The sequence below is a fragment of the Lytechinus pictus genome, chromosome 8 (genome assembly GCF_037042905.1).
Source record: "Lytechinus pictus isolate F3 Inbred chromosome 8, Lp3.0, whole genome shotgun sequence".
Classification (NCBI taxonomy): domain Eukaryota; kingdom Metazoa; phylum Echinodermata; class Echinoidea; order Temnopleuroida; family Toxopneustidae; genus Lytechinus; species Lytechinus pictus.
The window spans coordinates 40812826-40838044 of record NC_087252.1 but is presented as its reverse complement, the minus strand read 5'-3'; the positions used below and the strand labels follow the sequence as shown (position 1 = coordinate 40838044).

At 37.8% G+C, this 25219-nt stretch overlaps 1 protein-coding gene across 1 annotated transcript; it reads left to right on the top strand.

Annotated features, from left to right (window-relative positions):
• Nucleotides 1–20381: 20381 nt before the first annotated feature.
• On the top strand, nucleotides 20382–24343 carry LOC135155201 (uncharacterized). The gene is made up of 2 exons (XM_064104080.1): nucleotides 20382–21185; nucleotides 21734–24343. Exons 1-2 carry the CDS (start codon nucleotides 20391–20393, stop codon nucleotides 22064–22066), a joined length of 1128 nt encoding a protein of 375 aa, XP_063960150.1. The 5' UTR covers nucleotides 20382–20390; the 3' UTR covers nucleotides 22067–24343.
• The last annotated feature ends 876 nt before the right edge of the window (nucleotides 24344–25219 follow it).

Below are 25219 nucleotides of genomic sequence, written 5' to 3'. Positions count from 1 at the left end.
GGTTAGATTTATATCGTTATGCTTGTTTTTAATTTTCTCTAAATGCCCTAACAACGAACAAACTGAAGTTTTTCGACATGATCTCATAGGAGTGAAATCGCATGAATGACTAAAAAGTTAGAGCAAAAAAAAATAGAACAGAAAGAGAAAAAAGACGCTAAGCGGCGAGCTGTGATTGACTGTCAAGGTACACAATTTAGGCTTAGTACCAGCCATGAATTGAAATGGGGGAACCTTGAGCATGTGCAAGTGAATAAAACTCCTTGCTCAATTGTTCTTCTCTACTGACTCAAATCAACATTTTTTTCGGATTGATTTGACTTTTAAGAAGTGAAATGGAGGGGATCAGGACAACTACGCCCAGGACAATTAACCCCAGGGACAACTACCCCCGAACAAATACTCCCCGAGAACAATCCCCCCCGGACAATTACCCCCTGAGGACAATTACACCCCAAGGACAATTAACCCCGGACAATTACCCCCCGGACAATTACCCCCCGGACAATAACCCCCGGACAACTACACCAGGACAATTACCCCCGGACAACTACCTACCGGAAAATTACCCCCGAGGACAATTAACCCCCGGACAATTACTCCCAAGGACAATTACCCCCTTGACAATAACCCCCAGAAAATCCCCCTTCTCTCCAGCATCAATGTTAGAATTAACCGGGGCCCATTGTAATATTTAGTCGGTGGTACAATCATCATCACACCAACACATGCTCAATCACCATCACACCCTCACATGCTCCATCATCATCACACCCTCACATGCTCAATCATCATCACACCCTCACGTGCTCAATCATTATCACACCGACACATGCTCCATCATCATCACACCCTCACGTGCTCAATCATTATCACACCGACACATGCTCCATCATCATCACACCCTCACATGCTCAATCATCATCACACCCTCACGTGCTCAATCACCATCACACCCTCACGTGCTCAATCATTATCACACCGACACATGCTCGATCATTATCACACCCTCACGTGCTCAATCATCATCACACCAACACATGCTCGATCATTATCACACCCTCACGTGCTCAATCATCATCACACCAACACATGCTCGATCATTATCACACCCTCACGTGCTCAATCATAATCACACCAACACATGTTCGATCATTATCACACCCTCACGTGCTCAATCATTATCACGCCCACACATGCTCAATCATTATCACACCCTCACGTGCTCAATCATCATCACACCCTCACATGCTCCATCATCATCACACCCACACATGTTCAATCATCATCACACACTCAATTATCATCACACCCACACATGCTCAATCATTATCACACCGACACACGCTCAATCATCACCACACCCTCACGTGCTCAATCATCATCACATCATCACATGCTCAATCATCATCACACCCTCACATGCTCAATCATTATCACACCCTCACATGCTCAATCATCATCACACCCTATCATGCTCAATCATCATCACACCTACACATGCTCAATGATCATCACACCATACACATGCTCAATCATCATCACACACTACACATGCTCAATCATCATCACACCCACACACGCTCAATCATCATCACGCCCTCACATGCTCAATCATCATCACACACTACACATGCTCAATCATCATCACACCCACACATGCTCAATCATCATCACACCCTCACATGCTCAGTCATCATCACACCCACACACGCTCAATCATCATCATCACACCCACACATGCTCAATCTTCATCACATCCACACACGCGTTCAATCATCATCACACCTACACAGGCTCAATCATCATCACACCCTCATATGCTCCATCATCATCACACCCTCACATGCTCAATCATCATCACACCCTCACATGCTCAATCATCATCACACACTACACAGGCTCAATCATCATCACATCATCACATGCTCAATCATAATCACACCCTCGCATGCTCAATCATCATCACACACTACACATGCTCAATCACCATTACACCCACACATGCTCAATCATCATCACACCCCCACATGCTCAATCATCATCACACCCTCACATGCTCAATCACCATTACACCCACACAAGCTCAATCATCATCACACACTACACATGCTCAATCACCATTACACCCACACATGCTCAATCATCATCACACCCTACACATGCTCAATCATCATCACACCCTCACATGCGCAATCATCATCACAACCACACTTGCTCAATCATCATCACACCCTCACATGCTCAATCATCATCACACCCACACTTGCTCAATCATTATCACACCCTCACATGCTCAATCATCATCATACCCACACATGCTCAATCACCATCACACCCACACTTCACTAACACCGCACACACGTTCAATCATCATCACACCTCACACTCGCTCTATGGCATCATACCCACACACCATTAACACCTCACACTCGCTCTATCGCATCATACCCACACACCATTAACACCGCACACACGTTCAATCATCATCACACCTCACACTCGCTCTATCACCATCACACCCACACACCATTAACACCGCACACACGTTCAATCATCATCACACCTCACACTTGCTCTATCACCATTACACCCACACACCATTAACACTGCACTAACGTTCAATCATCATTACACCTCACACTCGCTCTATCGCATCATACCCACACACGATTAACATCGCACTCACGTTCAATAATCATCACACCTCACACTCGCTCTATCACCAACACACTCACACACCATTAACACCGCACACACGTTCAATCATCATCACACCTCACACTCGCTCTATCGCATCATACCAACACACCATTAACACCTCACACACGTTCAATCATCATTACACCTCACACTCGCTCTATAACCATTACACCCACACACCATTAACACCGCACACACGTTCAATCATCATCACACCCACACTTGCTCAATCATCATCTCACCCTCACATGCTCAATCATCATCACACCCACACTTGCTCAATCATTATCACACCCTAACATGCTCAATCATCATCATACCCACACATGCTCAATCATCATCACACCCACACATGCTCAATCATCATGACACCCACACTTCATTAACACCGCACACACGTTCAATTATCATCACACCGCACACTCGCTCTATCGCATCATACGCACACACCATTAACACCTAACACATGTTCAATCATCATCACACCTCACACTCGCTCTATGGCATCATACCCACACACCATTAACACCGCACACACGTTCAATCATCATCACACCTCACACTCGCTCTATCAAATCATACCCACACACCATTAACACCTCACACGTTCAATCAAAAACACACCTCACACTCACTCTATCGCATCATACTCACACACCATTAACACCTAACATACGTTAAATCATCATCACACCTCACACTCGCTCTATCACCATTACACCCACACATGCTCAATCATCATCACACCCACACTTGCTCAATCATCATCACACCCTCACATGCTCAATCATCATTACACCCTCACATGCTCAATCATCATCACACACTACACATGCTCAATCATCATCACACCCACACATGCTCAATCATCATCACACCCACACATGCTCAATCATCATCACACCCACACTTGCTCAATCATTATCACACCGACACACGCTCAATCATCATCACACCCTCACTTGCTCAATCATCATCACACCCTCACATGCTCAATCATCATCACACCCACACTTGCTCAATCATTATCACACCCTAACATGCTCAATCATCATCACACCTCACACTCGCTCTATCACCATCACACCCACACACCATTAACACCGCACAAACGTTCAATCATCATTACACCTCACACTCGCTCTATCGCATCACACCCACACACCATTAACACCTAACACATGTTCAATCATCATCACACCTCACACTCGCTCTATCGCATCACACCGCACACCATTAACACTGCACACACGTTCAATCATCATCACACCTCACACTCGCTCTACAGCATCATACCCACACACCATTAACACCGCACACACGTTCAATCATCATCACACCTCACACTCGCTCTATCACCATTACACCCACACACCATTAACACTGCACACACGTTCAATCATCATTACACCTCACACTCGCTCTATCGCATCATACCCACACACCATTAACACCGCACTCACGTTCAATCATCATCACACCTCACACTCGCTCTATCACCATTACACCCACATACCATTAACACCGCACAAACGTTCAATCATCATTACACCTCACACTCGCTCTATCGCATCACACCCACACACCCACACACCATTAACACCTAACACATGTTCAATCATCATCACACCTCACACTCGCTCTATCGCATCACACCGCACACCATTAACACTGCACACACGTTCAATCATCATCACACCTCACACTCGCTCTACAGCATCATACCCACACACCATTAACACCCCACTCACGTTCAATCATCATCACACCTCACTCTCGCTCTATCACCATTACACCCACACACCATTAACACTGCACACACGTTCAATCATCATTACACCTCACACTCGCTCTATCGCATCATACCCACACACCATTAACACCGCACTCACGTTCAATCATCATCACACCTCACACTCGCTCTATCACCATTACACCCACACACCATTAACACTGCACACACGTTCAATCATCATTACACCTCATACTCGCGCTATCGCATCACACCCACACACCATTAACACCTCACACACGTTCAATCATCATTACACCCCCACTCCATTAACACCTCATACACGTTTAATAATCATTACAGCTCACATTCGCTCTCACACCCACACACCATTAACACCTCACACACGTTCAATCATCATCACACCTCACACTCGCTCTATTGCATCACACCCGCGCACCATTAACACCTCACGCACGTTCAATCATCATCAATATAAACAAAATAGATAGAATCACTTTTTGTAGATTCCGCTGTGGAAATCATCGGCTTCCTATTGTCTGAGGAAGATATGAAAATCGTAAAAGAAACATGAGGCTTTGTAGATTATGCAGCCTTCAATCAATTGATGAATTCCACTATCCAGTATTTTTTTTTGCTAAAGAAAAAGAGTTTCATCTTAAAACATATCATTAATTGTGAAAAAACAGACATCCGTATCATGCTTCGTTCTAAATACGTGACTGTATGTCATGCTCGAAATTCAATATTTTGAGCTGTTAATGAATAGTAGTATAACAGCCAATGATATGCTGATGCCATTACTTGCCTTCTGTTCGACATAATATGTAGGCTATGTTAATTATACGTTTAAAAGCTGTTTTTTAAGCTTATTTATTAATTTATTTATTAAACAATATTTCAATAGGGTGCCCTTTCAGCAAAAGCTGGTATCAAAAGGGGCCCTAAAAGCATAAAAACAAGACATGTATAATGAAAATACATTACTCTTTGGGGATAGGAGAACCATTCAAGTTTTTTAAATAACTGATCAGACGGGGTGAGGACGTTTGCTTTGAGTATTATTCTGGCAGCACGTTTCTGAAGTTTTATTATTTGATTTGTTTGTGTGATAAATCTTAAACCCCATACCTCACAACAATAGTCAATTTGACTTTGGATTAAACAGTTATAGATTAGTTTTGCCATGGTTACATCAATGAATGGATTAGCTCTTTTCAGTATGGCGAGAGCAGCACATACTTTTTTACTAACGTGTTCTACATGATCATGCCAAAGAAGTGTATCGTCTATTATGACACCTAAACACTTAGTGGAGTGAACCTTATTTATAAATTTACCATCAAACGTGATAGAAATATCTTAATCTGAATTATTATATTTGTTCATTCTTTGTCTTGATCCCAGAATCATCATATTTGTCTTTTCAACATTGAGAATTAACTTATTTAATTTTAACCATTGGTTTAAAGCATTTACATCTTCTTGTAAAGCCAATTTCATACAATCTATATCGGATCCTGGTAAAAATAATGTTGTGTCGTCGGCATACATTGTAACTTGACCATTCTTTATTACATTCGGCAGGTCGTTAATTAGTACAAGAAAGAGTAGCGGACCTAATATGGATCCTTGTGGTACTTCGATAGACACACTTTCTTTCTCAGAAATAGATTTGTTATATTGAACACATTGCAATCTCATGTTGAGATACGAGTTAAACCATCTAAGTGTTTTATCGGAACAGCAAATACGCTGGAGCTTATTTAGCAGTACATTCGTGTTAACAGAGTCAAACGCACGTCTAAGATCAATAAAAACAGCGCACACAAGCTGACCATTGTCTATTGCTTTAGACCAGTGATCCGTCATTGAAGCTAAAGCGGCTGCGGTTGAGTGACCCGGTCGGAAACCGAATTGTACTTTACTCAAGATTGACTTTTTGGTGAGATAATCGTAAAATTGTTGATGGGCAAGTCTTTCAATTATTTTGCTTATCGTGGGGAGAATTGAAATTGGGCGATAGTTACTTAAATTTGAAGTGTCACCTTTTTTATAAATGGGTAAGACTTTTGCGCATTTCCATTCATCATGGTAGGTGCTCTCCAAAAAGGATTGATTCATGAAATTTGTAATGTAAGGTAGAACAGTTTGAATTGAAATATTTAACGGTTTCGCTCCGATGCCATCCAAACCGCACGCTTTAGATTTTTTTAACAAATTGAAAACCTCCTTTACCGTATCTTCATTTACGGGTGAGAAATTAAACGTATCTTCTGGTGGTATTGAATTACACGCTATGTTATCATTCTGGTTATTACAGTGTATATCATTACTAGTTGTATTTATATTGATAACATAATTATTAAAAGCACAAGCAATTTCCATTTCGTCTTCAACCATCTCGCCTTCTATATTAAACTGGTTTGGTAATTTCTGTTGACTTTTTGGAATTAGGTTTCTGAGACATTTCCACATATTTTTGGGATTATTTCTGTTCAATTTGATTTCATTCGTAATGTACGAACGCTTTTCATTTCTTTTTCATCAATGTATTAACTTCGTTACTTACTTTTTTGAATTCAGTCCAAGTACTCTCCGTTTTTGTTTTAATTGCTTTGACATGAAGGAGATCCCTTTTTGTCATAATTATTCTGATGTCAGATGTTATCCATGGCAGGCTTTCATTACGTACTCTTATCAACTTGATAGGTGCAATTTTATCTATGATGTTTTGGTATAATTCTTTCCAGGCATTCCAACTGCAATTCACAGTCGTTGGATCTAAACAATCATCAAAGTTTACATTAAGAAATTCTTCATTAAAATTGTTTGGGGTAACATTTTTGAAAGACCGTATTTGTAATGTTCTCCCAGCTTTTCTGACCTTGGTATGCTTGCATCTTATAGCAAATACCATAAAGTGATCACTTATAGAGGTGATGACTGTACCTTTACATAATATATTAACAGGGTTTGTAGTAAATATCTGATCAATTATTGTGCTAGACGTATTTGTAACTCGGGTCGGTAAGTTTATTATCTGTTTTAGATTGTATGGATCCATGACCCTTTTAATTTTATTTCTTAAGCTGTTTCTAGCATTAATTGAGTAATCACAGTTTGTGTCGCCAAGAATAAACACTTCTCGATTGTTGTTCACTGGGGAACAATGCAATCTTTCTAATATTATTATTTATTTATTATTTCCGTTTTATTTCAGCAGGGTAGCCCTTTCAGTTACAAAACTGCTCTACAAAGGGGCCTGGCACAATAAAAAACAAATACATATAAATAACAACTTTACACACAAAAAACTCAAAACTTAATACTTAATACTTAACTACAAAAATTTACTCAAGTAAAATCACAATTAAATTGAAATTAAAAAGCTTAAATAACATACAAGCAGAGTTTTTATAATATAAAATAACACCACTTTAATATTTATATTAAATCAAAGTTAATACTGCTTTTTAAAATTCGGAGTTAAGAGTTAAAATTCTAGATTGTTTCTTAAATATTGGAAAAGATGTTACAGTTTGCATACTCTGGGGTAAACTGTTCCAGAGATTTGAACCATAAAAATGTACAGATTTCTTGTAATGCTCTGTTCGAGGTGTTTTGATTTTTAATGGGCAAGAATGTGCATATCGAGTTTGAAAGTTAATATCACGATAAATAATAATTTCCTTTAAATATGTTGGAACTAAATCATTAATTAATTTAAACATGATAAGGTAGGTATGATACTGTTGTCTTTGTACAATAGTTTGCCAGTTTAATTGGGTGCGATGAACATTGAAAGGTATTGAAAAATCAGCATTAAAAATCAAACGAGCATACTTGTTGTGGAGTTGTTGTATTTTCTTTATATTGCACTTATTAGTTCTGCTCCAAATAACGATACCGTAATCAATATGTGGCAATATTAATGCATTATATAACATGAGTGATATATTTTGTGGAACATTGTGCTTTATCTGTCTGATACAACCAATTATTCTTGAAATCTTCGTAAATACTTTTTCAATATGTTTGTTCCATGAAAAACAATCATGAAGAACAACACCTAAATATTTAAATTCATGTACCTGCTCGACAATTTTTTTTTTAAATTTTATAATCAAATTAGCATTTTTAACTTTCCTTTTTGACCCAATCAACATACTTTTGCATTTCTTTAAATTCAATTCTAAGTTATTTGATTTCTACCCAGTTACATATCTTGGTAAATTCTTTTTGGAGTAATTTAGATAATGTATTAATATTTCGGTCTTTACAAAAAACAGCAGCATCATCTGCATATAAACATAATTTTGTATTTGTTAAATACGGTAAACTGCACATATCATTTATAAATATAGAAAAAAGAAGAGGTCCCAATATAGACCCCAGATGAATCCCCAACTGGATATTTTGTAAATCTGACAGTATGCCTTGAAAGGAAACGCACTGCTGTCGATCAGAAAAGTAATTTTTAAACCAGTTTAATTCGCTATCCTTAAAACCATATCTAAATAATTTATGCAATAAAATAGTGTGTGATACAGAGTCAAACGCCCGTTTGAAATCCAAAAATCAACACCCTGTTACAAAACCACCGTCAATATTTTTCAAAACATATTCATTCAAATCTAACAAAACAGTCGTCGTTGAGTGCAGTGGGCGAAAATCTGACTGGCAATGACTTAATAATTGATTTGAAGTAAAATAATTGTACACTTGTTCGTGTATTGCCTTTTCCAAAATTTTCATCAAATGACATATGACTGAAATGGGTCTATAATTGTTAATATTATCCTTTTTTCCATTTTTAAAAACTGGGGTTACCTTTGCTTTTCTCCAGTCAATAGGTATAGTTCCAGAGTTAAGCGATAAATTGAAAAGGTAGGTTAATGGTTTTAAAATAAACGGCGTTGCAATCTTCAACAGATACGGGTGTAGGTTGTCAAGACCACACGATTTACGACTGTCAAGTTTTAACAACTCCCTTTGAACAAATTCACGTGTAACACTGGCAAACATAAATGATTTATTTGTAAACGGTTTCGAATGCGATGAACTATTTAAAGGGTTCTCAACACTCGAGTAAAGAAGCGATTAAATTCATAATACGTCAGAGAGTTTGCCAAAGAATTCGACTCCCGTAGATGGCGGCCTGTATAAGCCAATTACATACACGTCTTTTTGGAACTGTAAGTGTACCTGCAGACAAATTATTTCTAATTGCTATCTTCAAATTCAATACGTCTGGTTTATCTATGACGATTTGATATGTAAACTACAATGCCACCACCAGAGCGGGTTCGGTCATTTTGTTCAACACCAAACCCTTCTAGGGATATTTCATCATTACATATAGTTTGATCACAAAATGACTCATTTATAAATAGAAAATCAATATAATTTATGGCATCTGAAGGTAAATACCTGAGGTTGTCTATTTTGTTGATTAGGCCACGAATATTTAGTGACACAAAAACCAATCCCTTTTTAAATCGTGGGATTTTGCCATCAGATAATTGAATGCAACTATCTTTAGTTAATATTTTGTCAGTTTCAAAATTATCGTTCACATAAAAATTAGTGTCATGGAATGGTAGTAAACGAAATAAACAGCATGTACAATTACAGTTTTCAATACAATCGTTTGAACTTGCACTTAAAGTTTGTTGACCTATGTTGTTATTATTAACGGCTAGGTCTTCCTTGCCGGCAACTCAATAATTTGTCACATAAGAACAGAATTTTGATTTGTGGCCGTAGTTGAGGCACTTGAAACATTGCAGTCTGCTTGGGTATCGACATACTTTTTGTGTATGATTCTTTTCTCCGCAGTTGTAGCATCCGGTGTACTCATGAGGTGTAAGGAAAGTATAATCTGGGTGATGAGAACTGTCTATCTGTATCTCATTCGATAATGGCTGATAGTTATGATAAGGTACACGGTTGGTACTCGGAGTTTCATGAACATATGGATGGGAAATATCATCATCACTTCCGGAGTGGCCCAATGAGGCAGCCCAACGTGGACCGTAATAAGGGTTTTCATACCGACGATGATATCCAGTTCTTCCATCTGGTAGGGGGAAATCCTCGTGATACGTAATTGTGTCATCATATTTCACATTCTGTTGCGAGCGTTGACGTTGAACATGGCGTTGAACATGATGGAGATCCTGAAGCGGTTCCGGACTTGGATCATCTCGGTGGGTGATTCCTTTCAGATGGGAGATGAAGTTCCTTGCAAGGATGCGGACCCCGATGTCATTAAGATGCACTCCATCAGGACCGATGTGCAAGCTCGGATCAACATTCCTGTTGTCAATGAACTTCCAGTCATGCTACTTCGAAATTATTTCCAAGAGGTCATTGACCTTATTGGCGGTAGTTTGGAGGACACTTTGACGTCTCTGGATTATACTGCTAATCGTAATTCGAGTAACCGTTTGACAACATTCGAGTACATGTATAGCTGCACTTTCGATTTTAGTTGCGATTTCTGAAGCATCATTCTGATAAAGATTATTGGTGCCAATGCGGAATATAACTTCACTCACATTACTATAATTGGCCAATCTCACCGCATCATCGCTAATGTCATCAACACGAGCTCCTGGAAGAGTTTTGCAAATAATTCGTTGAGATCGCGACAATTTTGTTGGTTATATACGACGAAGCATGGAGTCACCAACCAAGAGGCTATCGGCATGTGTCATTTTGTAGTCATGGAAACGAGAAGTTTGGGATTTGCGATAGTCAAGTAGTTGCTCCTCTAATCCGCTTTGCGAAAATACGTGATTGGGTATGAGTTCTACAGATTCCTTTGTTGTATTTCGTTCAGGCACATCATCTTTTTAAGAAATCTCCGCTTCGATGTCGTCATTTGGGTGAGCTTCTTTGTTCGGAGAAGGTAGACAAAGAGGGGAGTCATGAACATTGACCTTCTTTACTTCGTTGTAGAATAACGATACGAAATGGCGTCCAATTTCAATATTCAAGTTTGGGTATACCTTAGTCAAATGGTTCAGAATAGTAGATTCCTCTACTTCATCAGATATGGTGAACAAAATCGAATCATATGATATTTGGAGACAAAAGTTTATACTTGCAACAGTTATGTTCTTTGGGAGTTTTTAGGCGAATGATGATGTTCCTGGTACTCCTTTATGCTTGTTGCTGTATATAGTCCCCGGCGCCATTTATACTCAACATTACTAGTATGAGTTCAAACGAACGAAAGATGTTTCTTGAAAAAAACGTCACAATACTGAAGAAACACACTAAAAGATCAACGAATAGTAATTATCAGTGTACTATATATCACATGGATCCTAATGATGCACTCCAATGATAGCAAAAATGTGAAATTCAAAGGTCATTTCAGAGGTAGAAGTGTCATAGCCTGTTCACCCAGATGCGCCCTCATCACAATTAAAACCAAAACGGAGAGTACTTGGACTGAATTAAAAAAAGTAAGAAACGAAGTTAATACATTGATAAGAAATGAAAAGCGTTCGTACATTATGAATGAAATCAAATTGAACAGTAATAATCCCAAAAATATGTGGAAATGTCTCAGAAACCTAATTCCAAAAAGTCAACAGAAATTACCAAACCAGTTTAATATAGAAGGCGAGATGGTTGAAGACGAAATGGAAATTGCTTGTGCTTTTAATAATTTTTTTATCAATATAAATACAACTAGTAATGATATACACTGTAATAACCAGAATGATAACATAGCGTGTAATTCAATACCACCAGAAGATACGTTTAATTTCTCACCCGTAAATGAAGATACGGTAAAGAAGGTTTCAATTTGTTAAAAGAATCTAAAGCGTGCGGTTTGGATGGCATCGGAGCGAAACCGTTAAAGATTTCAATTCAAACTGTTCTACCTTACATTACAAATTTCATGAATCAATCCTTTTTGGAGAGCACCTACCCTGATGAATGGAAATGCGCAAAAGTCTTACCCATTTATAAAAAAAAGGTGATACTTCAAATTTAAGTAACTATCGCCCAATTTCAATTCTCCCCACGATAAGCAAAATAATAGAAATACTTGCCCATCAACAATTCTACGATTATCTCACCAAAAAGTCAATCTTGAGTAAAGTACAATTCGGTTTCCGACCGGGTCACTCAACCGCAGCCGCTTTAGCTTCAATGACGGATCACTGGTCTAAAGCAATAGACAATGGTCAGCTTGTGTGCGCTGTTTTTATTGATCTTAGACGCGCGTTTGACTCTGTTAACACGAATGTACTGCTAAATAAGCTCCAGCGTATTGGCTATTCCGATAAAACACTTAGATGGTTTAACTCGTATCTCAACATGAGATTGCCATGTGTTCAATATAACAAATCTATTTCTGAGAAAGAAAGTGTGTCTATCGAAGTACCACAAGGATCCATATTAGGTCCGCTACTCTTTCTAGTACTTATTAACGACCTGCCGAATGTAATAAAGAATGGTCAAGTTACAATGTATGCCGACGACACAACATTATTTTTATCAGGATCCGATATAGATTGTATGAAATTGGCTTTACAAGAAGATGTAAATGCTTTAAACCAATGGATAAAATTAAATAAGTTAATTCTCAATGTTGAAAAGACAAATATGATGATTCTGGGATCAAGACAAAGAATGAACAAATATAATAATTCAGATTAAGATATTTCTATCACGTTTGATGGTAAAGTAATAAAAAGGTTCACTCCACAAAGTGTTTAGGTGTCATAATAGACGATAAACTTCTTTGGCATGATCATGTAGAACACGTTAGTAAAAAAGTATGTGCTGCTCTCGCCATACTGAAAAGGGCTAATCCATTCATTGATGTTACCACTGCAAAACTAATCTATAACTGTTTAATCTAAAGTCAAATTGACTATTGTTGTGAGGTATGGGATTTAAGATTCATCACACAAACAAATCAAATAATAAAACTTCAGAAACGTGCTGCCAGAATAATACTCAAAGCAAACGTCCTCACCCCGTCTGATCAGTTATTTAAAAAACTTGAATGGTTCTCCTATCCCCAAAGAGTAATGTATTTTCGATGTATATTTATATTTAAGAGCTTAAATAATTTATCTTCCGACTTTCTTAATGAAAATTTGAAATTAGTATCCGAAAAACATAACGTAAATACAAGATCCGCCTCCAATCTACAGCTCGATGTCCCAAAATGCAATACTGAATACTATAAATGCTCATTCATTATTTCCTCAATATCAATGTTCAATTCCTTACCCCTTCATTTAAAAACCCTATCCACCCTCTCTAGTTTTAAAAAAGAACTCAAATCATATATAATGTCCAGCAAATGTTAAAATGTCAATGATTCCTGTGCCACAAATATTTTAATAACTAAATTTTGCATGCCTTTCTGTGTTCTAATATGTATGATTTATATAATGTTTTTACCTTGTTTTACCTTGTATGTTTTACCACTTGTATATACATGTCTTGTCTTTATGCTTTTATGGCCCCTTTTGATACCAGCATTTGCTGAAAGGGCACCCTTTTGAAATATTGTTTAATAAATAAATAAATGTGTTTGATTATTGATTTTAATGTAATAAATACCTCTGATGAGGACTAAAAAATAATGTACGTAGGACCGGTTTTGGAAAATAAAAGCTTAGGCGATGTATAATTCCGATATTATTCGCTACCTTTTTTTCAATTCCATGTTTGTGATGTGACCAACTTAAATTACTGTCAATGATAACACCAATAAATCTAGTATTTTCAACTCTTGGAATAATTTGATTATTAAGCCTAACTTCTTCATGATTAAAATCTATATGCGTTGTAGAGTTACGGAATATAATGTAATTGCATTTTTTGTAATTGATTGTGAGTTTATTTGCACTGAACCATTCACAGACATTACTCAATTCGGTATTAACAGTTTCACACAACTTTTTTTTTATTTGACAAAAATTCATTCGACAAAATTTCATTTGACAAATTCGACACAATTTCATTTGACCTACACATTTGGCGTACCATACGTGCGATGTCAAAATATATTCGTCAAAATTTCATTCCACACAAAAAAAAATTAATTCGACCAAAATTCATTCGACACATTCGACAAATTTTTTTTAGACAATGTTTCATGTGATAATTTTATATTTGGCAAAATTCAATTCGAAAAAAAGTATTCAGAGCAAAATACATTTTATTCGACTAAAATTAATTCGATGAAATATCAATTCATTCGGCAAAATTTCACTTTACTACAAAATTTTGTTCGACAAATCCTCATGCAGCTGGGCCACCGATCGCGATACCGGCCGATAGTACTAGTACAGCCCACTGACCTAGAAATACATATTTTCAGTTCAGTGGTGCAGCCCGGGCTAGCGTACGCCGTAGGGACCGGGACGTCGGACGGGACGCGTCAGGCAGCTAGCAGCAGGACAGTAGAGAGCTGGAGCCGCCGCGCCGGAAGCACCGGCAGGAAGTTGGTTGGATGTTCGATATTCAAACTATGAGGTTGGTTTGATATTCGGGTTCGATATTCAAACGCGTGTGAAGTTAGACCAATACTCGATATTCGATATTAAAAAAATCAATGGTTTTGAAAGCTAACTAGGGGATTTAACAGGTGGAGCACGTATCGGGCAACCATACAAACAATGGCTTGCCCCCAGGGCTTGCCCTAGTACAAGGACGTTTAGGGGACAAACGTCACTAAAAAAGGGCATGATTTTTTTTTTCGACGGCCCCCGGGGATATCCCTACGGCCTAGCCAATGTAACCACGTATTCTAACTCGTAGAACTCGACTCGGGCAACTAAATAATCACTAGCTGGACCCGGTGCATGCACATTTAGGGGGCTCAAATTAACAAAATTAAAGGGAATAAAGGGCTATTTAGAGCATTTTTTAATTAAAAAAAGGATTTTTCCAAGGGGCCCCCAGGGATATCCAGACGCTCTAGCCAGGGTAACCACGTATCCTAAATTGTAGAACTCGACTCGGAAAACCGGATAAACACTAGCTTGAACAGGTGCATGCACATTTAGGGGGCTCAAATTAAACAATTAAAGGAATAATTTGCTATTTCAAGCATTTTCTTATTAAAAAAGCCTTTCTTTTCAAGGGGGCCCCCAGGGTTATCCCGGCGGCCTAGCCGAGGTAACCACGTATCCTAACTTGTATAGAACTGGACTCGGGCAACCAGATAAACACTAGCTTGACCCGGCGCATGCACATTTAGGGAGCAACTCGGTAAACATCTCATGAGCACATCCTATTGATCTATTATACTCAGTCTAATTCTTCCTCCACTAAAATAGTTCCGAAAGCTTAGTGGTATATGTATTTTTCTTTTATTCGCACAAAATATGTTCAGTGGTTGCCCATTCTTTGTTTCTAGAATAAGTCTTATCAGCTTACAAAAAAAAATGAGAATGGGTTGGGTCGAATGAATATCTTTAGCCGTCTGTTGTAGATCGTCATTTCTTGAAAAAAAAAGATGGGGGCGTATATCGATAGAAAACGTATTGTCAAAACATATAATATGAGTACAAAGCTCCTCTAATCTTCGAATGATTCTTTGGAGACATTTTCTTTTGCATGTGTAGCCTTCAATTCAATTAATCAACAAGAAGTTATACCCCTACAAAATAAACGTTACATGAACTAAAATGTCTCTTTTAGACGATATCGCGTGACTAATTCCAAAGCTATTGATTGATTGATTGATTGATCGGCTAAATTTCCAAAGCGACTACAACATAATTAGAATTTAATTTCAAAATCATTTTAAAAGGCCAAACATTTCCTAATCGCTTCGCTCGCTGGCGACTTTTAATTTTTTTCCACATTTGCTATGTTGTGCTGCCTCAACATATTTCGTTTATTATCCGCAACTGCGTTGAACTTAATATAATATGTGCTGTATTTACCCGCGATTTGATACAAAAAATGGCCATCTGCAATGTATCTGCAATGTTTGAAAATATCACGAATTTCCGGGGGCTCCACCCCAGACCAGTAGCGGCACCAAAGAAGGAGGCCCCAATGAGTTGTCCCCCCCCCCCCGAAATTTTGACGAAAAAAATGTATAGTAAACGTTGTCATAATTCTGATGTTTGGAACAACTTTCCAGAATCTGGATATTTGGAACAACTTTCCAGGCAACGTTAAGTCATGTTCAACAATATACTCATTTAAAGCCACTATTAAAAGAAAAAAAAAACGAATCATATGCATCCCCCTCTTTAGATTAATTATTCAACTGCCCTTTACTCCACCCGCACCTGCACCTGCATTGCACCCACTTGATCAATGAAGAGAGAAACTGATGTACCATTTTACGAGGCCGCCATCATTTTCAAGCTTAACCGCTCACGATGGCGGTCTCCTGCATTCGTTTAAACTGTTATTTTCTTTTCATTGAATATTGCTTCTTGTTAAAGGTAAAGTCCACCCCAGAAAATTGTTGATTTGAATCGACAGAGAAAAATCAAACAAACATAACGCTGCAAATTTCATCGAGATCGGATGTAAAATAAGAAAGTTATGACATTTTTTAATTTCGTTTATTTTTCACAAAACAGTTAAATGCACTACTCAGCGATATGCAACTGAGAGAGTCGATGATGTCCATCATTCACTATTTTTTTTTGTGTTTTATTGTTTGAATAATACAATATTACAATTTTTACAGATTTGACAATAAGGACCAAGTTAACCTAACCATAAACTGTTAAAATAATGGTAATTTCACATGTTCAGGGAGAAATAAAACTTTGTTTCACTTGACAAGGAGGAGAAAATTAGAATATTTCATATAATAAAATACAAAAGAAATAGTGAGTGGGTGATGTCATCAATCTGCCAATTTGCATACCGACTAGGATGTGCACATAACTGTTTTGTGAAATCAAGCGAAACTTAAAAATGTCATAACTTTCTTATTTTGCATCCGATTTTGAGGAAATTTTCTGTGTTTCGCTTGTTGGATTTTTCTCCCTTTTTTCAGATCAATTTTTTGTTGGGGTTGACTTGTCCTTTAATATTTATTTTTTCATTGCTTTCATCGCTTTACTATGAATACTGCTTAATTGTTTTGTAAAACTAAATTGTATCACCTAGATTTTATGTTGCATAAATATCCTGAGTGCAGAAATAAAATAAAATCAAATCAAATTCTCGAAACGGTTTTTGGTTCTTTAAATTTCGAAAATTTTCTCATCCATTCACCGTTAGCATTTAGCTCGCAACAGTTTTGGTCACTAATATAAATCTTTGAGTTTATTATATAATATTCAAAATGTCGCTCGCGCTACGCGCTCGCAATTACTAATAATTGAGATAAGTACATTATCTGTTCACATGGGGCTTAAAAATCCAATGTTTTTAGAGTTTTCATAATTCGTTTTAGCGAGATTCATATCCTGCGTATTCATTATTTTTATAAGCGAAATATTTTCAGCGAATTAGATACCCATTTAGTTCATGATTACGAAAAGTGATTACGTCCAGGTATCATCCCCGGATACTTTTCGGCTCGCTCTTCGGGCTTGCATGATTTATTTGGTGAGATATCATCTTCATGGACAAATTAATGCAAACAGCTAGTCCTACTCCCTTTTTCCAGTCAGTAGGGACTACATTTGAAATAAAATTAACTCGCGCTTCTCGCTCTGTTTTTTTTTTTAATTGTGTGTCACCCCCGGCCCAAAAATGTTATTTTGCCTACTCCTAGGTTAAAAACCTTGGTGCCGTCATTGCCACGGACCCGATCTGCATAGCATTGCCCACCCCCCCCCCCAAAAAAAGTTCTACAACCGAGAAAAAAAAAAGAAATAACAAAAGGAAAAGGAAAGAAAGATGAAAGATATAATGTCATTTTTTGCATATTTTTTTTCTCGCTCGCTCGAGACTTATTATTGTGCAAATTGTTTCGGCATGGGCCATGGTGTGCCCCCTCTTTTTGTTATTATCACGCATTGAGCTTCGCCCTAATCATGCTAATGCTCGAGGCACAATCATAAAAACATCATGTTTGGATAGTACAGAACAAGCCGAGATGTGAACCATGGAATTGAGATATTTCTACAGTGTTGATTTGTAGATTTTATTCAATCTGAAATGATAAAACAAAACAGCATATTTTGAGTCATCTCATCCTGAATTAAAACATGCACTTAAATATGAATATCTTGTGTAACCTGGTCTTGATGCATTTACATTTGTCCATCAAAGTATTACTTAATATTCTGACCAAGATTGACTTTCATTGTTTATAGTAAAAGCATGGATTAAGACTAATATAAACCAACTGAAAGTCTGAATGTAGCAGACAATATTATTTTCTATCAAAATCACTCCTTATATAAAAGGCATAAAAAATCAATGCCCAATTTTGGCAGGGCGCCATCAACGCATAGTTGAGTCCAACTATGCCGAAACAAATCCCTAATAGCTTTTAAAACTGCTTTTCTCTAAATTAAATGTATATTCAATTATTCATGAACTAAACTAGTTTTGTCAGAAACTTATTTCTACTCTTTTAAAATACACTTCATGAGTTCACCAAACGTTCATGTATCAGACTCATGACCATGTTTTTCTATCATTTTGTATAGATCTATATAAATTTATGCACTTTCACCTCACAATGAGCAATTTGTCTTAAGCATAGATATGCTTTAAAATACATCAATACAAACTTTGTAATATGAAATTAAACCTACATATTTTGTCTCTTCATTCTCACTAAAAGAAGTCTTATATTTTCATGCTCTTGCTAAAATTATAAATCCAACTGAACTGAACTTCCTGGAAATGTTCACATTCACATTTTCCAACATCACTAATTGCTCCCAAAAAACTAAACAAAGCTTTCAACTGAAGCTTTTCATTAATTGAATATTCAGATTTTAGACATCTTGTATCTTTTACTTTATAACACAAATTTCAGTTATGTCCATTTAAGACCATTGTGATCAGATTTCACACGAGCCTTTTGAGCCAAAAAATTGTCTTCTAACTTCAACCTCTTTTCACGTGTACATTTATAATGAATTTTTACGTCTGTTTTTCGTCAATAACTCTCTTTGACTTTCTTGACATAATTATATAATCAACACATTATCTCCCCTATTATCTGATTAATCTACGAAACTTACTTCTATGACGGGACACAGATGAACATTGCTGAAATTTGGACATAAAAGGTGACGAACTGCAGCACCTCCGTTAACTCATGAACGTGAAATATCTGATGCTGAAGATAGCGCACTGCTGTAAATTGTCGTGTTGACAAATTTGATATGGTATCTTTGAGATAGATCATTAAAGCAAACGTTATAATAATTATATGGCGTTTAATCCAAAACTACGGAGCCCGAGAGGGGACATGCATGAACATTTTTTTTTTAGTAAGTCGTTCCCACCACTTATAAGTCGTTACCACCACTTATAAGTCGTTCCCACCACTTATAAGTCGTTCCCACCACTTATAAGTCGTTCCCACCACTTATAAGTCGTTCCCACCACTTATAAGTCGTTCCCACCACTTATAAGTCGTTCCCACCACTTATAAGTCGTTCCCACCACTTATAAGTCGTTCCCACCACTTATAAGTCGTTCCCACCACTTATAAGTCGTTACCACCACTTATAAGTCGTTCCCACCACTTATAAGTCGTTCCCACCACTTATAAGTCGTTCCCACCACTTATAAGTCGTTCCCACCACTTATAAGTCGTTACCACCACTTATAATTCGTTTACTGCGTCTGGACTAAATTCTTCGTAAGGCCTATGCTAGAGCGATTTAGAGTCGATTCAGAGTCATCTTCTTTAAAACTACTGACTTTGTTCTGACCATTTTAGCCAAAAATGGATGAACGAGAGCAAGAACGAAATGCAATGATAAAGATATGCTTTGAAATGGGACTCATGTACAAAGACATAGTTACGATTCTTGCCACAGAGTGTGGAATTGTAATTTCTTTCCGTCATTTGAAAAGGCTGCTCAGACAGCATGGCCTGTCAAGGAGAAAAAACTACAGTGACATCGGTGAGGTTGTAGACTTTATTCTAAAGCAGGTCGAGGGATCGGGTCGTCTGCATGGCTACCGATGGATGTTTGAAAAATGTCGGGCACATCATATCAATTGTAAAAAGGAAGATGTAAGGATAATCCTTGGAGTTGTCGACCCAGAAGGGACAACTCAGAGGAGAAGGAGAAGACTGAGGCGACGTCAGTATTCATCCAAAGGGCCAAACTTTTTGTGGCATCTGGACAGCTACGACAAACTGAAAGCATTTGGAATATGCATTAATGGCTGCATCGATGGGTTTTTCAGGAAAATAATGTGGATGAACGCCTACCACACTTCATCAGACCCGAAGGTGATTGGAGGGTACTACATAGAAAAGGTGTCAGACATCGGAGGATGTCCATCTGTTGTACGTGGGGATCTAGGTACCGAGAATGGATATGTGCGTGACTTTCAAAGGTTCTTCCGTGAGGACGACGAAGATGGCATGGCGGGCATTCGCAGTTATCTAGAAGGTCCAAGCACCGCCAATCAAAGGATCGAGTACTGGTGGTCCTTCCTTCGAAGGGAGTGCATGGAATTTTGGATCTATTTTTTTCGCGATTTGCAAGATGACGGTGATTTCATTGGCAATTTCGTAGATGTCAATCTCCTACGGTTTTGTTTCTTACATCTTATCCAGGTAAGAGCAATGGCAATTTTTACCTCCATTTTAGATTTGCATGACCATCGACCAAAATTAAGAATCAGAAATTAAGATTAGAAGAAAATCTTTAACTTTACTTTATAATATCATATAGATCTAGGCCTTTAATTGTTCTTTTACAGTGATCAACTTTTTTGTTCGCACTGCAAATGAATTGAAGCAGCGCAAGGATCTGGTTCTGGACATTTGAGAATGTCGATCCCCAAGAAGTAACGAAGTTGGATATTGATCAAACTTTCAAAAGGATCAATGTAAAAAAAAGTTGGGGCGTTTTTGCAGGGTAACTTTGCCCCCCCCCCCTCCAAAGGGTCAGGGGTGCTGCTCTCAGGGGCCTGATTTAATATAGCATTTAGTAACCGAAGCCATAGATGATTAATCATGCTTCAGTGCCGAATAGAATATTGCCAAACATTTTACATTTTAAATTTCATGTTTCCTCCCTTGTGTCTTTTGTTGACGGTATACTGGTTTATGCTTAAAATATTAAATGACGCCGTTTTATCTCTTTCCCATCTCAATTGCAGGCTGAGCTTGATGAAGTGGTAGATGTATGGGATCGGCATCTCATTAGACCATCGAGGAACGTCCAAGCTCCTAGCGGCCGCCCAAACATCATGTTCAACTTGCCGTCTTTGTACACTACAAGAGATTATCTGCATGGTGTGAGCCAGGAACGTATGCAAGCATGCAAAGAGGAATGTGTTTTCAGAAAAACAATACCATGTGATGAAGACATCTTTGAACTCTGTTGCATCGTGATGAATGAAGTTGGGTACGAGTATCCAAGAGACCGACACGGTGCTCGACTTCTTTATGTAGCTCTTCGACGTGAGATAACACACTTGCTTAACAATTAATTCTGTCTGAAGGTGCAGCAGCTATAGGTTCAAACCAACTTAACCAAGGAATACAAACAATGCCTGTTCATGTGGGTGTGTTTTAAGTTTTTCCTTTTTGTTCTTCTTAAGGAAATAAGCATAGTCTAATTGCCTTCTCGCCAATCATTGGTTTTGTACACAGTTTGACCTAGATTATCTGGCCACTATCTGGCAAGGAATTTTTTTTTCCTCACTCTTTGCTTCAAGATTGAGGGAAAGTTTCTTACTTTGTTTTATTTAAATTTTGTACAAACAAAATGAAACAAGTCTGGAACAAAAGCTTGCCATTTAAATGTATAAGTTTGTTCATATACCAGTTTAATTAAGTAATAGGATATGCTCTATATAGAGACATGTTGTCTAGGACTTGTCTCTCATATATGGCCAAATCAATTATCTGGATGAAGGCCGGTCCCGACCAGATAACCGAGGTCGAACTAAAATAATTCAGCAATGAGTCAATGGAGGTTTACATTTCAAAGTGATGGACAAGTATTGATTTCTTGTAACTTTTTATTGAAATTAGAAAAAAAGATTGACACAGATCTCGGTACAAAATCTATAAGGACTACATAGGCACTCTGTAGGCATCTTAAGCATTTTATTGAAGTTTTTCATACTCAACTTTCTTACTGCTTTGTTCGCCTTGGACATATTGTAATTGTTCTGTTCATGTCATATTACTACATGTAATTAAATCAACTTGATTATCTTCCAGACTTGCCTTTGATGTTCTATGTGTTATACATACAACTCGGACTCATGGACTCAGTAGCATTATGGCACTGCATGGGCCAGCAGCTGTGGGTATGCGTTACTTGTGACCATCTAATTAAGGCCCCAAAGTTTAAAACAAAAAACATATATTGACCCTATATGGAAAGTGGCACTGAACCAAACAAATTTACTGTGGACTGTGGAGCCCTACAAGTACATGTATGTTACCAAAAACACACATTCAATGGAATCTGCAAGTGGGACAATGTACATGGTTATTTTCAAGATTGGTAGATAGTGAAACACAGCAAAATGAAAGTCGTATCATTAATTCTTCTTAAACCAACTTGTTCCAATAACATATTTAAGTAAACAAAAGAAAATTCTCTGTTTTTTTATAATATGCCTTGGACCAATAACAATAAAACACAAAAACGCCATAAACGTTCTTTCACTATGGTCATTTGGTCCAGTTAAAATTAACAACATGAAGGATTCTCTTGGTACTTTATGATATGCCTTAACCAAACAACATTAAAACACAACACCATAACTGTTCTCAAAGCAATACGCCTACCTACCATGTTCATGGTTATTTGCAAGATTGGTAGATAGTCAAAACACAACAAAATGAAAGTCCTAATAACCCGTTGAAGACTAGTCCTGATTATACTCCGGCTGGGGTCTACGGGAAATGTGTGTTATAGCAAAATAAGCTCGTCTTCAACGGGTCAATTCTTCTTTAACTAACTTTTTCCAATAATATACCGTAAAGTAAACGAATTGAAGGTTCTCTTGGTTCTTCATTATATGCCTTGGACCAATAACATTAAAACACAACACCATATTAAACCCATTTGATCCGAATAAAACATGGCATGAAGGTTCTCTTGGATCTTCACGATACATGTATATCCTTGGGTCCAACATTAAAACACACCACCCTGAATGTTCTTTTCATGTCACTTCATAAACCCACTTAATCCAATATCCTTGAACACCGGGGGGGGGGGAGGGGGGTACATGCCTAGTAAGGTATACACAGTACAGGAGTGTGACGCTCTAATGGGCGACTTTTTGGCCCAAAAAATTATACTATATATTTTTGCCCATTTCGTCGATAAATTGCACAAAAAGGTAATTATTCTTAATAAAACCCCTAATAATGGGTTCCCTTCTCCGCCAAAATGAACCTTAACAAGTGGAATGCCTCTGGCCGTCTCACCTGCATCACGCGATTCAATATAGCAGCAGTGCTGATTTTGAAAACTACTATAACTCGCACAAGATGTTCAGTGATACTTGGTTACTCTTATTTCTACGTTTTATGAACTAGACCCATACACTTATAGAGATATGATGGTAATTCAACATATACCCCCAACGTGGCCAAAGTTCATTGACCTTACATGACCTTTGACCTTGATCATGTGACCTGAAACTCGTACAGGATGTTCAGTGATACTTGATTACTCTTATGTCCAAGTTTCAAGAGAAAGATCCATCAACTTTCCAAGTTATGATGGTAATTCAACAGATACCCCCATTATGGCCAAAGTTCTTTGACCTTGGTCATGTGACCTAAAATGCGCAAAGGATGTTCAGTGATACTTCATTACTCTTATGTCCAAGTTTTATGAACTAGACCAACACACTTTCAAAGTTATGGCGGTAATTCAACAAATACCCCAATTTGACCAAAGTTCATTGACCCTAAATGACCGTTGAACTTGATCATGTGACCTGAAACTTGCACAGGATGTTCAGTAATACTTGATTACTATTATGTCCGAGTTTCATGAATCAGATCCATAAACTTTTAAAGTTATGATGGTAAATCTACAGATACCCCCAATTCGGCCAAAGTTCATTGACCCTAAATGACCATTGACCTTGGTCATGTGACGTGAAACTCATGCAGGATGTTTAGTGATACTTCATTAACCTTATGTATAAGTTTCATGAACTAGGTTCATATATTTTCTAAGTTATGATGACATTTCAAAAACTTAACCTTAGGTTAAGATTTTGATGTTGATTCCCCCAACATGGTCTAAGTTCATTGACCCTAATTGACCATTGACCTTGGTCATGTGACGTGAAACTCATGCAGGATGTTCAGTAATACTTGATTAACCTTATGGCCAAGTTTCATGAACTAGGTCCATATACATATTAAGTTATGCTGTCATTTCAAAAACTTAACCTCAGGTTAAGATTTGGTGTTGACGCCGCCGCCGCCGTCGGAAAAGCGGCGCCTATAGTCTCACTCTGCTATGCAGGTGAGACAAAAATGGGTTGGGTTTTGCGGCTTCAGCGACACACTCCCATCAGAACCAAATCTGAGTCCCCCCCCCCCCCCCCCTTGGGTTTTAACATCATATTATGACTGTTCTGTGTTTCTTTGTGGAATTC